Source organism: Calidris pugnax, unplaced genomic scaffold (assembly GCF_001431845.1).
Source record: "Calidris pugnax isolate Ruff unplaced genomic scaffold, ASM143184v1 scaffold36, whole genome shotgun sequence".
Classification (NCBI taxonomy): Eukaryota; Metazoa; Chordata; class Aves; order Charadriiformes; family Scolopacidae; genus Calidris; species Calidris pugnax.
In genome coordinates this window covers 1-15452 of record NW_015090825.1, presented here as the reverse complement: position 1 = coordinate 15452, position 15452 = coordinate 1, and the positions used below count along the sequence as shown (strand labels likewise).

The 15452-nt window shown below is 44.4% G+C and overlaps 1 protein-coding gene across 1 annotated transcript; it reads left to right on the top strand.

Annotated features, from left to right (window-relative positions):
* The first annotated feature begins 4029 nt into the window (after window positions 1–4029).
* LOC106886850 lies at window positions 4030–8897 on the top strand. The gene is made up of 2 exons (XM_014940103.1): window positions 4030–4064; window positions 6484–8897. The coding sequence occupies exon 2, from the start codon at window positions 6490–6492 to the stop codon at window positions 7843–7845; it is 1356 nt and encodes a 451-aa protein (XP_014795589.1). The 5' UTR covers window positions 4030–4064; window positions 6484–6489; the 3' UTR covers window positions 7846–8897.
* The last annotated feature ends 6555 nt before the right edge of the window (window positions 8898–15452 follow it).

Below are 15452 nucleotides of genomic sequence, written 5' to 3'. Positions count from 1 at the left end.
TCTGTGATTCCGTGATTCCATGATCCCAGAGCCCCCACCGTGTAGGACAGGAGGTGTTTGGGAAGTGGGACTGGCTGGCTGCCGTGCAGCAGAGAGCCTGGAGGAGCAGGCAGCACAAGCAGAGTTGCAGCTGCCTGCACGCAAGGGAGGATCTGCTGAGCTAATCCTTGGGCGGGGGGGTGAGGGGAAGGAGGAGGTAGGAGGTGGAAGGATCAGGGTTGACTTTGGTCTGCCTTGGCTTTGTTGTTGGGGAAACCACCAAACCCCATCCAACCAAAAATGTGCAACCACACTAAGCAGATCCGAGTAGTTTATGATAAAGTGTTGCCTAGATGCAGGTTGTGGTTCAGGGCCTAGTTCCTGTATGTTCCTCTATGGCTTTGGGTGCTTGAAGATTCATATGCTGCAATGTGTGTGGAACTGGTGTGACCTACTGGGTCACTTCTCCATTTCCAGTGTTGATTCCCTGCACAGTACTCAAGTTTGCTGGGTCTGGCTGAGACCAGGGGATGTTAAGGCTGCAGGAACACCTTGTGCTCTACTGTGCAGTTACAGCTAGCTGATGCAAAAGGTTTTGAGAGAAAGTTATCCTGTAGTGTGTATTGAATAAATGCATGGCATGGACAGAGGGCTTTTGATTTATGAAATATTTTTACAGAGGTTTTTTTTTTTAACACTCTTACAGTCTGCATTTATTGAAGCAACTAATCACGGTCTTAGACATGCAAGGGTAAGCAGAGATGGGTATTTTAGAGAGCCTGTGGGTAGAGGAGAAAACAATAACAGAAGCTTTCCCAATCTTTTGTTGAAGCAATTAACATGATAGTGTTATTTTAATACCTGATCATCTCAGCTATTTGGTGGCTGTGGTCTGCTGGTCTGACTGTCCTGACTGAAAATCCCTTTGCCCTCTTTGCTCTTAGCTCCTTTGACAATGCACGTTAGATCACTAAGGACTCCAGAGGACTCAGCCTGAAACACACAGGTGTGCATCTGTGTTGTCTGTGCTGTAGGGGCATTGGCTTCTGAGGGACTTAAGACTCCTGAAACCTACTCACCAGACTGTCAGTTCAGCAAAGGCCAACCACATACTGAGCTGCATTAGCAAGACTATGGTCACCCAGCTGAAGGAGGTGATGGACCCCCTCTCTTCAACAGTTGTGAGACCCGTGTCCAGTTTGGGATGCCCCAGTACAAGAGAGAAAGTGGCATACTGGAGTGAACCTAGTGGAGCAGTAAGAGGCTGAAGCACGTGATGTACAGGAAAGGCTGTAGGACCTGGATTTGCTCAGACTTGAGAAGGCTATCTAAAATCAAGAGGAGAGCGTGGAGAAGACAAGAGTTAGACTCTTCTCAAAGGTGTAGTTAAAGGACAACAGGCAATGGACAGAAGTTGGAACATGGGAAATTCCCACTTCAAAAAAGGGAAAAAAATGTTTTACCATGAAGATAAGAAGGAACAGATGCCTGAAAAGGCTGCAGAGTGTTGTCACGGTTTAACCCCAGCCAGCAACTAGGACCATGCAGCTCACTCCCACCCTCCCCCAAGTAGGATGGGGAGAAAAGGGCTTTGGAGGCTTGTCTCCTTATACAGAGTAGCTCTGTAACTGACCCAGAGGTTTGAATCTGTATATCATCATACTCCTGCCTGCATTGCTTCTTCTGTGAGCTTGGGCAAAAAGGTTATGACATTTGTCTTGTGCTTCTGATACACTCCCGTGCTTGCTCTGAGTGCCCTGAAGGGCCAGTGCTAAGAACTGGTGTGTCTGCACACGTGCAATATACCTGAAACCACTCTGGACTTGTGCATACACAGCTCTGCAAGCATTAAGATAGTGCCAATGGTATCAGATGAAGGAATACGGCCAGCATTCTTAAATTAAAACCCAGATGTTTTATTAAACTCAGAAAATCCTAGAGAATCCCAGAGGTTTGAATCTGTATATCATCATACTCCTGCCTGCATTGCTTCTTCTGTGAGCTTGGGCAAAAAGGTTATGACATTTGTCTTGTGCTTCTGATACACTCCCGTGCTTGCTCTGAGTGCCCTGAAGGGCCAGTGCTAAGAACTGGTGTGTCTGCACACGTGCAATATACCTGAAACCACTCTGGACTTGTGCATACACAGCTCTGCAAGCATTAAGATAGTGCCAATGGTATCAGATGAAGGAATACGGCCAGCATTCTTAAATTAAAACCCAGATGTTTTATTAAACTCAGAAAATCCTAGAGAATCCTAGAAATCCTAGGAAAAAAAAAAAAAAAACAACCAACAGAAATGCCCTTCAAGTAATGCAGAAGAAAATGGGAAACAGTAGGTGATGTATAATAAACCTGTTATCATCTTGCTTTGATTTCCAGAAATGTTTTCTGTTACCATATGAAAGTGTTGGGAAGGAGGGCTTTCCTCCACAAGCCTGACAAAAGTTCAAAAGTGTCTCCTTCTCTGTGAAAGGAGGAGGCATTCTGAAACAGGAGGACAGAGAAAGCAGTGGATGATGGGGAATAAGTAAGGATCTCATTTGGTAGACAAGAAAAATAATATTATCTCTGAGAAACAGGCAGAGCTGTGAGGGCAGAAACTAAAAGTGGAAGAATATGGCCAGACACTGCAAGTGGAAGAGAGAGAGAACCATGTAGAACCAAAAAAACCCCTAAACCCTACACATCAAGGCTTTCTTAGAAGGTCTCAGAGAAGCCACAAGAAATGAAGCACGAAGAGTGAAGATTCAGAAATGCAGGTACTGCGGTGTTTAAGGGTTGGCCAAGAATTTGACCTCACCTTGGAGAAATAACAGCAAAACCTAGCCTTGTGGTTACAGTCTACGCAGATCAAATAGGTGAAGAGCACAAGCAAAGCCAGCAGTCACTTGGTGGCAACTTTGGGGGAAGGGTGAACCAAGTGAAGTGAAAATGCAGAAGGCTCTGAGTTGCTGCGAGTTCTTTTCTTGGCTTATCAAATAGCTGTTTGTAGATCCTGCAGGCTGCCTGGCTGACCTCTGCAGTTCTTCCCCTGGGCAAAAAGAGGGAAGAAGTAACTAGACTGCTGCCTCAAACTGGGGCAACTTCTCCTGTGCAGCACAGGGTCTTGAGGAACCAGAGGGTGAAACAGGAGGGCTTCCACAGTTCATGCTGGTGTCACCACGAAGTTAATCTGAAGTGAGTCAGAAGAGCAAGTATTTGGAGAAGTACTCCTGGCCATCCACTGTTTTCATTTTTGCCTAGTTGTAGCAAAGGATTTGTGCCAGGTTCTGAAATTCTTTTTCTGAGCTGGCCCATCAAAGGGCAGACAGCTGTTTTTTAGAGTGTTTTAAACCTAGCACTACTTGCATGTTTTCTTGAATTATGAAAAAACATATGTAGAGGGCCTTTTGTGTTCTTATTTTTTTATTTTTTTTTTGCCTGGGTTTGCATTTTGATTGGAGAAATTAAAAGAAGATACATCAACAGGTAATAGGTGTGTATTTTACATGTATGACTACTATGTTCTGGAAAAAACAGAGAAATATGTGTAGCCTCAAAGTGTATTAATATAAAGCCAGGAAATACCAACAATTTCTGAAAAGCTCCTGAAAGTTTTGATCCATTTTGCTGCACGTTTATGAGTCAGTGATCATATCACTGGAAACATTTTTAACAAGATCTTTCCTCTTTTGTGTTCAGAAATTGTTAAGTTCTTGTTGTTCTACAAGGACCCTATTATTTCCAGATTTTGTCATTCTGCCCATGTAGTCTCCTTTCACAGCAGTATGAGCTCAGACTCATTTCTTGACTAGACAGTTTGCAGGAAGCACCTATTGTTTTAAAATAAGTTCAGGCAAACGGATCAAATGCATTTTGTACTACAAGAAAGGAACTTCGAGAACAGAGTTCTGGGATTTCCAAGTGTGTAGAGATGCTACCAGGAGAAGCTAAGAGAGCAGGGCTCCACCATATTTGTCTTCTTGCCAAGCTCCCTCCCTTTCTGTCACTCTCTCAAGCTAAAGCTCCTCCTTGTCTTCAGGGAAGTTAGAGACGCTGAAAAGAGCAGCTGCTGGGGTTTGCCTCTCTCCTCTTCCCAGGTGGTGAGTAAATGCTTCCCTCCTCCCTTCTGTACTACTCTCCTTCATGCAGAGATGCCCCACTCCTGAGGCAATGCTCCACTCCCAGCAGCCAAGAGCCATGGTGGGAGATGTCGGGAAAGGAAGGACGGCTGTTGGACAGGCTCCTGGCCTCTCTGCTGGTGCCTGCACCTCTAGTTTGTTTGGTTTCAGTTTCTCCTGCCAGCTCAGCAGAAGGGAATTCCTTTCTGAGGTGGAGGAGGAGAAGGGGCAGGAAGAAGAGGAAGGCCTCACGGGCAATGGGCTGGCGAAGGGTAAAATGAAGAGGCTGAAGAAGTCAGAGAACAATAAGCGCCCCTCATGCAGTTTTCAGCAAGCTAACATGTGACTGGTTCAGGTGCTGGGTGAGATGAGAATATTTGGCACTAGAAAGACATGGTTTGGCACGTCTTATTTCTTTTTGCTATCATAAGGCAAAGTTGCTTCAAATTTTGCATGCCAGATCTCTGTAAAAAGTAATATTTTCAAAGGCTAATGAGGCTTTGGATGATACTCGTGTGCTCATGAGACCCTACCTGGAATACTGTGTCCAGCTCTGGAGTCCTCAGAACAGGAAGGACATGGACATGTTGGAACGGGTCCAGTGGAGGACCACGAAGATGATCAGAGGGATGGAGCACCTCTGCTATGAGGACAGGCTGAGAGAGCTGGGGTTGTTCAGCCTGGAGAAGAGAAGGCTCCAGGGAGACCTTAGAGCAGCCTCCCAATATCTGCAGGGAACCTCCAGGAGAGCTGGGGAGGGACTCTTTGTCAGGGAGTGTAGTGACAGGACAAGGGGTAACAGTGTTAAACTGGAAGAGGGGAGATTTAGATTAGATACCAGAAAGAAATTCTTTGCTGTGAGGGTGGTGAGACACTGGAACAGGTTGCCCAGGGAAGTTGTGGCTGCCCCATCCCTGGAGGTGTTTAAGGCCAGACTGGATGAGGATGAGCAACCTGGTCTGGTGGGAGGTGTCCCTGCCCATGGCAGGGGGGTTGGAACTAGATGCTGTTTAAGATCCCTTCCAACTCTAACCATTGTATGATTCTATGATTCTATGTAGGGAGCAATATAAAACGGCAGTACCTGAGCCTTACAACACCTCATTGTCCATGGGGAACAGGCATCTTGCACCCTGGTTTTTGGAAAAATCGTCTTATCCTCCCCACAACCTCTCTGGTGTGGATGGATGGATGGATGGATGGATGGATGGATGGCATCAGAGAGATTTTCACACCAAGAACAAAAACCTCCACAGCGATTACACCTAGCTCTTGTGCAGGCCTCCAAGGCAATCTGTTTGCTTCCTTCTTGTCTTGCATAGCTAGGCTGAAGTGAGGAACAGACTATCTGAGGAGGTTCAGGACACTATCTCCTGGTCTGTGGAGAGCTGTCTTGAAGGGGACCACTGCATGTATGGTACTAGCTCTGCCTCTTGTTTCTCCATGTTGATATCAAAAGTAGGGAACAATATTCAGTGCATTCCTAGTATTAAATCCCGAGTGGATAGAATCATAGAATCGTGTAGGTTGGAAGAGACCCTTGGGATCATCGAGTCCAACCATCTACCCTACTCTACAAAGTCATCCCCTACACCATGTCCCTTAGCACTGCATCTAAACGGCCCTTAAAACAGCCAGGGATGGTGACTCAACCACCTCCCTGGGCAGCCTATTCCAGTGCTCTATCACTCTTTCAGTGAAAAATTCTTCCGTAATGTTCAGTCTAAACCTACCCTGTTGGAGCTTGAAGCTGTTCCCTCTCGTTCTGTCACTAATTACCTGTGAGAAGAGACCAGCACCAACCTCTCTACAGTGTCCTTTCAAGTAGTTGTAGGGAGTGATGAGGTCTCCCCTCAGCCTCCTCTTCCTCATACTAAATAGTCCCAACTCCCTCAGCCGCTCCTCATACGATTTATTTTCCAGCCCCTTCACCAGCTTCGTTGCCCTCCTCTGCACTTTTAGCACTAAGGAGCTTTTCTATTGCAAATACTTGAATGGAATAAATAATTACTTATAATTAGTATTGCAATTTAAAAAGTTCTAGCTAGATGAAAAGCATTTCCTCCCAGAAACCAGAAACAATTCCACTGGGTTAAATTGAAAATATGAATCAGTGCTCACCAATGGGACTGAAGTTTCCAGCATGGAGTTCAGTTGAAGCCAGGGACTGAGCCAGATGATGATACCACAACTCCTGAACTCCGAGTCTGTCAGCGTTATCTATGGGTCTGTGAATCCAAAACCAAAAGTGTATAGTGTAGCCTGAGAAGCATGGAAAGGCAAAATGGTATGCCTTTGGTAGAACAGTTTGCAAAATTATGCATTTTATTTCCATCTTTTTTTTTTTTTTTTAAATGGAGCATGATTTCATAATTTGTGTTTTCGTGGTTTGCTTTTGCAGCAAAGAATGATGGATTTTGAAGAGGAAATTAAACCCATTTCAGATACTTGTGTCAGTGAGACCAGTTCTGGATTATCCGCAAGAGCAGGAATGACGAATCTTCAAGGATCACTGATGCTTCCCGAGCTGCCTGCACTGGCGGCCCATGAGACTCACCACATCTTTGTCAGTTACAGTAACATCAATTCAGCCTGGGCGAGGAACCTTATCCAGAGCCTTGAAGCCATGATTCCTAATCTGAAGGCCTGTTATCACGAGAGGGACTTTATACCAGGTAAAACAATCATTGAAAACATGGTTGAGGCCATTCAACGAAGCCAGAAAATTGTCTTAGTCCTCAGCCCAGACTTTGTCCAGAGCAGGTGGTGCCTTCTGGAAGCCAATCTGTCTGTCTTCCAAGACTGTTTAGAAAGCAAGCCAGTGATCCCCATCATGTTGGTGTCCTGTTTTGTGCCACTGCACCTCACCCATTTGACTTACATTGACGCCAGTGACATCCACTTTTTGGATAAAGTTATCAAGGTCATTTGCACTCCCAACCATGAGATGAAGAATGCCACCATGGTTCCTTATAGCCCTCCATCCCTTTACAGTGGGAAATCCCTACTGTCTCTACCAGCAGTGGATGATCAGGTCATTCCAAGATGGAAAGGAGGCACATTCAGTGAGGCACTGCCTGACCAGCTGAAGATAGTCTGTGAAGATACTGAGGTCTACAGAAAGGCCATCCGGATGATTAATGAGGTTTCATCTAGGGTATCACCTTGTTCATCAGTCAGTATTATCTTGGGGATGTCAGCTTGCCTGTTAGGAAGCTTGCAATTGTTATTAGTCATCTTCTTCTTTATTTCATTAACCTCAGACTATGATAACCCCTATGGAAATTTCCATGGCTGTATTTTGGTCTTTGCAACTTTGTCTACTTTTTCTGCTTTTGTTAATTGGGCCTACAACTATAAAGTCAAATCAGCTGATCAGAAACTTCTGGAGATGTCCCAAGTTGCTGGTGAGGCCAACTCACTGCTGATAAAGTATTGCCTGTTGGTTGGCTGTGATTCCCGAGTAAAGCTCCAGTTAGTTTACATCTCCCTTGAAGGGTGCAGAAGGCACTTCTCAGAGACTTTTGGAGAGGGAGAATACTCTGCTGAAGAGATGTTCCAGCGAGCCTTGCACTATTTCTCCTCTGATTATGCCTGTTGTGTAGCCAAGAGGCACTTCCAGTTCTCTTACTCAGGGCCCACACCAGGGCACTGGGATAAAGGACCCTGTTTTTGCCAATTCGTTTCCCACTGCATGGAGGAAGGATCCTGGCACTGGAATAGTCATTATCATCCAGATAAAAGACAACTGGGAAGAGATTAGATGCTGGAGAGTTTATACTCTGAGCAGTTGGCAAGATAGATATGTAGTGGACACTTCTTAGTCTCACCAGTCTTTTTTCTCTTGACAAAGAGAGCATTGGGTAGCAGGCATAAAAAGAGATTGTCTTCTATTTTAACTTGACCTTCAAAGAATTTCAGGACTAAAATATCTGCAGCCCAAAAGTCTATGGTGTAAGTATCAAAGGGAAAAAAGTCCTTTCTTCATCTACTGAGGTAGCTACAACTACGCACAGCCCTGAGGAGCCACTCACAAGACAAAGGTTAGGGGAAAAAAGTGGTTGGAATTGCAGATGTTCAAGTGCACAGCAGAGGGCTCACTAACTAATATAAATCGCTAATATAGGGGAAACTGTCCACTAGAGAACTATATTTACCCTCAATTGTGGGCTTCTTTGCAGGGCACTTGAAAAGGCTAGGTGATTTACTGTCTGTCGAACACAGCATGTTCTTTACTACATCCCCTTTAATTAATCTTCACTGTAGGTTGTATGAAACAGATGGAACAAGTGCTCGCCTCCGAGTCTGGCTTTGTAAGTGTCCATAAGGAATTGCCTCGCTGTATGTTAGTGTGGGGTAGAGTGCTATTGAAAAGGACAGCAGTGGACAGAATCAACGGTGACCAGTGTGGATTCTGGAAGTTCATCCCTTTGGGACACCAGTGTCTTTAGATGGATGCCATCCGTGATGCACCCCATAATCTGAAAGCAGATGGGGAACAACAGCAAGTCTGCCAGAAGGATGAATCCCTGACATGTCCTTTTCAGGGATGACATTTTTAGTCTTTACAGAACATTTTACAATGCTGATTTCTGGCTACGTCAAGATGTTCCTTCTCTCTTCAGCACCTCAGTGACCCTCTAAACTTCAGTGGGTCATTGGTTATTTTCAGATGGTAGTTGTTGGGGAAAGGGTGTTATGCAAGGGGCCTGACTTACTGTGTGAGGGAAAGAAATGTGGGGCAGTTGCACTAACACACTGCTACCGTTGGGCACCACAGGTTGTGTGACTTCCCAATCCAAAATTGCTGGGTCCCAGGCAAAGGGTGTTATGCAAGGGCCTGACTTACTGTGTGAGGGAAAGAAATGCGGGGCAGTTGCACTAACACACTGCTACCGTTGGGCACCACAGGTTGCGTGACTTCCCAGACCAAAATTGCTGGGTCCCAGGTGTTCAATCATGTTGTTCCCACTCCTGCTACTGGCCTGTCCAGCCCAGAAATAATACTGAGACATTTGTCTAGATGCCTCTTAACTGGAGACCTATGTGAGGTATCAGGAAAATGAGGCACTTTTGTGGACAGGTGATGGATCAGCTACCGGTACCTTGTACTTATGCTGTTTATTTCTCAACTCTGTTTGTAGTTTTTTGGCTTGTTCATTTTATAGGCAAACCTTTTTATTAAGGGCTGTTTAGTCAATTTTGTAGCTATTCTGTCTTTGATGACTTCAGTTTCATAGTCAAGTAATGTATATGAATGTTCTTTGTATTAAATCATACCAAGATGTGGAAGCTTTCGTGTTTTCAAATTTATTGTGAAACTGCATCTGCTGCCAGGCTCAAGCCTTTCTGAGGTTTTGAGAATACACAGAATATTTTAGTACAGGTACTTTTACAAAGACCATGTTTTACAGCCAAAAAAATCAAATATAACTTTGATTGGCTCAGTGGCCTACCTTCATTCCAGAATGACCAAGGTAGTTTACAGCAAAAGTAAAGCCGAATTCTACTTCAGTACAGTGAACTTAAGAAGGGATTATATAGGATATAAACCATGGCAACATTTGGTCCACTGTATCCATCTATGAGTTTTTAAAATAAAGACTTACAACAAAACACTTGGATAAAAGTCAAGGTGATAGTGTTATTGTTTGTTTTACTTGCCTCTTTCATATGCATTGCTGCTTAGGGAATCATTCGTCTCTCAAGTCTTAAGTGCACTTCCGCTGAGAGAGTTATTTATACATAAAAAAGGATGGTACTTTCTATTCAACTTGCAAATTCATCTTGGATCCAGGAAAGCAAATCTGGGCTCTTAAGAATTCCTGTGGTGAACTGATAAATTTGACTAAAGGAAGACAAACACATTGCTGTTTATAGTAACTGGTAACAGCATCGGCTTCGTATCCTACAGGTCTGCTGGCTTTGTATATCCAAAAGAGTGAGGAAATCTCTGTGTTAACACTCTCCAGTTTTGTGTTTTCATGCCATGATATCATAGCAAAGCATGATTTCTTCCTTGTTTTTCCACTGCATAAAATATTTGGAGGTTGCTTTGTGAGTAAAGAGACACAGTTTCTTTTTTCTGATGAAACTGATAATCAGAAAGATAAACTTCAGTCAAAACTGATCAAAACCCAACATCGTGCTGTCTGAAAGGGTTAGATCAGGTAGAGAAGATTCGGGGGAATCTTGTCAATTTATATAAGTACCTGATGGGAGGGAATAAGGAAAATGGAGCCAGACTCTTCTCAGTGATATGCAGTGAAAGGACAAGAGGCAGTGGGCATAAATTTAAATACAGAAAATTCCACTTAAACATAAGAAAAAAACCTTTTACAGCAAAGTTGATCAAACATTGGAACAAGCTGCCTAGGGCAGTTGTGGAGTTTCCATCCATGGAGGTACTCGTGGCTACCCACCTGCCCATCTGCCCTGAGCAACCTGCTGTAGCTGACCCTGCTTTGAGCAGTGGTTGGACTGGACGAATTTCAGAGGTGCCTTCCAATCTCAGCTACTCTGGGCTTCTGTAATTCTGTGATTTTTATCTAGTTGATCATCCTCAAAGCAGAAAGAAATGGGTGATTCACAGCTGAATTGCTGTATTATTACTGGAGAAAGGCTATTTATTGCATGATAAGAGTCCTACAGTTTCTAGTAAGATCCACTTAGAATTTTATTGAGGATGTTACATTTAGCTTTGTGTTCCATTTTGTATATGGCCCAGAAGTAGTATTCTTCATGTGCAAGTGCTATGACAGCAGGGGTGAAGGAACATTCAGGAAGACCTTGCCATGAACAATGACAGTAGTTTTATAGGTAGATATTTCACAACATCTGAAGAAAGGAAGGAGGATCCAAGAGCTCACCACTTGCACCCATCTGCTGGAACTTGAGATAAGGAGAAGTGGATTTGTCAGAAAGAGCAGCTTCACCATATATCCATTAACCCTGCCTGCTCTGTCTGCTTTGGCACCATATCTCCAGCAGCCTGAGTGGCCAGGGAGAGGTTTTCCATCACAGTCACTAACCCATGTCTGTTACTCATCCCACCACTGCCTTAGGTAGTCAATTTGGAAGTCAATACAAGCAGGCATGGAAAGTGCACAGGGAGAAGCCAGGCACTCTCATATCTTCCACATAATTCCCGGTCTTCCTTCCCTTAGTCTGGCCACAGATGCTCACCTTATCTCCTAGTCTGCTTATTAAAAAGAGGAACCACCTCCTTCTGCAGTTTCGTAAACTGAACATATTGAACAAATAATATGTACATCAAATAAAATACCCGCCAGATTTTAATGAGAAGGTGATGGATTTTCATTGTTTCAGTATCTTGCTTTTGCTTTTTCAAGATGTTCTTCCTTGTTTGCAATAAAAAACCAAAGCCAAACAGACTTATTTAGTGTCTCCTATCACAATGTGTCTGTAATTTTACATATTTACACCATAGTTTGTCTTTAGGCGAGGAAAAAAAGTCCAATATGACACTTAAATTCTAGCCCAGTTCTCCATCTCACTTGTGCTTATGTTTGTGAGTTTTGTGTCCTTTTTTTTGGATGCATATGTCTGCTGGAAACCCCTCTAGTCCCTGTGCTTAACATCTGTGTTGGAGAGCCCGAGTGTCTCCTCCAGCCTCCTGGGCATTTGGCTGCCAGGGCTCAGGGCCAGCTTGGAGAGAGCACAGCTGGTGATCTTGAAGAAGTCTGTTCTGAAAGAAGGTGGAGGCTGCAGCAAGGGTTGAAACCACCCCTCCAGCCCTTCCCCAGGAGCTGTTTTAGGATGAGGGTCTCCCATTAAGTCCCACCCAAGCTACAGCTGGGTCACAGCCGTGCCTGTGCCTGGCCATGTATCCTGTTGATCCAGATCTTGACCTTGGACTGACGTTTTAGCTTAACCCTGCGTCCTGGGTTGAGAAACACAGGACTAACTTTTCTTCTAATGCTGGGGAAAATTACACTTTTAGAAGACTCTAGTGTCTGAATGTGTGAAAATATTTACTTCATAGCCAGCCAGGCTCTGTGGGATTCAAGGTTAGTGTTTTCGAACCTTGCCAGGTGCAGGGACAAGGAGGAGCAAGGCCTGGGCATTGACCCAGGCTGGCCAACAGGATTATTTCATACCATGAATGTCACATTCAACATAAATTAGAAAAGTTTGCTGCGTAGCTCTCTCTCCCTTGATGGTGGCGGGTCCAGACACCTCCTTGCCCCGGTGTCGGAGCCCTGAGGCCTTCCCTTCCTCCTGAAGCCATTGCGCTGGCAGTGTCCGCCATTTGCTGTCCCTGCTGGGAGTGCACAGCTTCTACTGATATAATTGGCCAAGTATAATTCTTGTACATCTTATGTCAGTATTGGGATTAACACTGGTTCTTTAGTATTATTGTTAATTATTTAGTCTTAGTCTATTATATCTATTTCTATTTCAACCCTTGTGTTTCTTTGTGTTCCCGGATTCCCCTTTCCGGGTGGGGAGAGGTCATCAGGTGATAGAATAATTGTCTAAACAACAATAGATTGCTATGGGTTTTCTCAAACTATAACACTCTGGACCTGCCATGTTGCCAGGGACCTGCCTGGCAGTCACTGGGCTGTGTCTGACCCTGGTGACTGTCTCCAGACAGTATCCTGGCCCTGAATTCCTGGCTTGACAAATGACTCGGGCTCGCATTCACCTGGCAGCTCTGGCTTTCTCTGGTGGTTGGGACTCTGGACTGAACCTGGCAGCCACCTACCTCGCTTGCCTCACCTGGGCTATGTGGATGGAGCCCTTTCTTGCTGATGAGGTCACTGCCTAATTGATCTAGTAGTTGATCCAATAGAAAAGGAATCTTTGCCTTTTTCTTCTTTTCAGAAAGACTCTTCTTCAAAATGGAATGTGGGCAGAGCTTAAACAGCAAACAGTTTTAACCAAGGAAGTTTTTCAGAGGGGTTATTGTGTATTTGTGTCTATGTCTGTGCATATATACGCACAGACATTTTCTCTTTACCATGTAGACAGCCACTTAGCTCTGTTTATTGATAATTGCATGGAAATTATGTTTTCAGGTCAGCAGCATCACAGCTAAAAGTGGATGATACAACTCTTAAGAACTAGAAAAGTGAGGATGGAGGATAATGTTGTGAAAAAAAGAAAGCACAGAGCAAATATATCACTTCAAATCAAACTTCCTCCCTGGTTAAGGATTTCCTTGTAAGCAGTGCTTGCACCTTAGTCTTGTGACTTTCTGTGGCTTTCTGAGTTTGATGGACTTCATGTAATTCCACAGTGGCCTTGGGACAGCTTTCCCCTTTCTGTCACCTCTTATATGTAGCTGCTTGGATCTGCTTCTTGCTGAAGCCTCCAAACTCCCCCTTGGTCCAGTGGCTCCCAGGGAAAAGATATTTCCCTGGCTCTCACCTTCAGTAGAGCCCACCCGATCAAAGGGCAGCAACTCTAATATGACAATGAAAGGGCAGCCCTCCTCCAGACTGCTCCATAACACAATATAGAGCCCTCTCCCACCCTCTCTGGTAAAATGAGTACAAAAAAATAACCCCTCCAGCACAGCCTTCTTCTGGAATAATAGTTTAGATTTGGGTTTCTGCCACTGAGATTATTCTGTTACAGCTACTATTAAACTGTTAAAGGAGAAGCCTCTGCCTGAGCACTCACACACCATTCATGGTGTTACACACACACACACACACACTCACTCTCAGGCAGGATTCCTCCTTCTTCAGGCTCAACCTGAGGTTTCCCACACCAGACTCTCAGGTATGGGATTTTATAAAGTAATTAATTTAATTGAAAGGTACAGCAGAAATGACAGCCTGGGCTGGGTGGCTCCAATGAGAGGGACTCCAAGCAAAGAAATCCCTGGGCAATGATACCTTTGTCATTTATACACCTGCCCCTCATGTGCCCTTCATACAATGTCCATTTGTCTTAGTCCAGTGGTGATTTTGGGCGTGGGGTGTTCTAACATCTAATTGGATTATTTTTCTGTGTCCAGGGAGGCAGTCAGACTCGTATCTTGTTGACCTGCAGTTTCAACCAAGAGTTGATGCCTCTTTATCTTCTGATTCACGTTCCTTGTGCACCTGCACTCACCAGCAGAACATGGAGACCTGAAGAGGCCCAGACTTGGGAAAAACACTACCAAAGCATCAGAGTGACATCAAAACACTCCCCATACTAAAAGTCTAAATACAGCACTCCACCAACTGCCAGGAAAATGACTAAGAAAAATAACTCTATCTAAAGCCTAAAGGCTTCAGCAAATCTAGCCACTCCTGCTAAGTAAAGCTAGGCAAACAGCATCAATAACACCATATTATAACCTTAAGTACTTTATTCTATGTAAAACTTACTTATTTATGCTAAACAACTCATAACCGTGAACAGCTCCCCCTTTGTTTAAATTCATTCTGTTCATCCTCCCCAGATTTACATATAAGATGATTTTCAGACACAAGTACAACACAGACAGATTTAATAAGCTCAGCAGGGTGTCTAGAGGGAGCCCGAGAGTCCCTTAGATTAGATACTTAGACAGCTAAATTTCTAAAGGAGCTTTAGACAACTAAAGATAAAGGAGACAAATGCCGTCTGCCATTCCTACAGGAAGTGGAAGATGACATGCTTGTCTGGACCTTTTGGGTTTAGTTCTCCTTCTGCTCTTCTAAGATATTTGCAGCTTTCTCACACATATATCGTGTGGTTTTAGCTCCACTGCAAGATTCACTTTCTACCATTCTATGTCCAACAACAGCACAGCAATAGTCAGGAAAGTATCCTTCAACATTAAACCTGAAAAGGGAGAGAAAGCCAGATTTAGCTGCATTCGTGGCTTATCTGGATGCAATGCAGTCCCTGTCACTTCCATGAAAGACACTGGTGTCTGCCCTTGCTGCTAAATTGTATTATTCTCAGTGGGATTAGAAGCTGCCTTGTTGGAGTCTCCCTCCCATTCCTTAATTTTCTTCCCCAAACTACAACAAAAGTCTATGGGCTATGCTTTCCATCCAAAGAGCTTCCCCTTCTTTGGTGGCCTCCATGCCATGGTGCTGACAGCGCACTCTCCCCCGTCCCTGCCTCCTATGTCCTCTCTTTCCCCACTGAACTCCATCTGCTCAGATTCCTCCTTCCCCGCCAGAACCACAGCTCTGTCCTCTCTTGCCATCCTGATGTGACACGCCTGTGGTCCCACGGGACTTACAGGTACAGGCTCCCTTTGGCTTGTCACAGGGATGTGCTGAAGCACCTGAGTCTCAAGGAATCGGGTTGCTACAAATAGCAGGTCCTGATCTCACTCGAACTCCCTCCTGTTGGCTCTCGGTATAATTTTTTTCACTGTTTCCCAATCACAGTGACTTGCTGGAATAAGCTTAC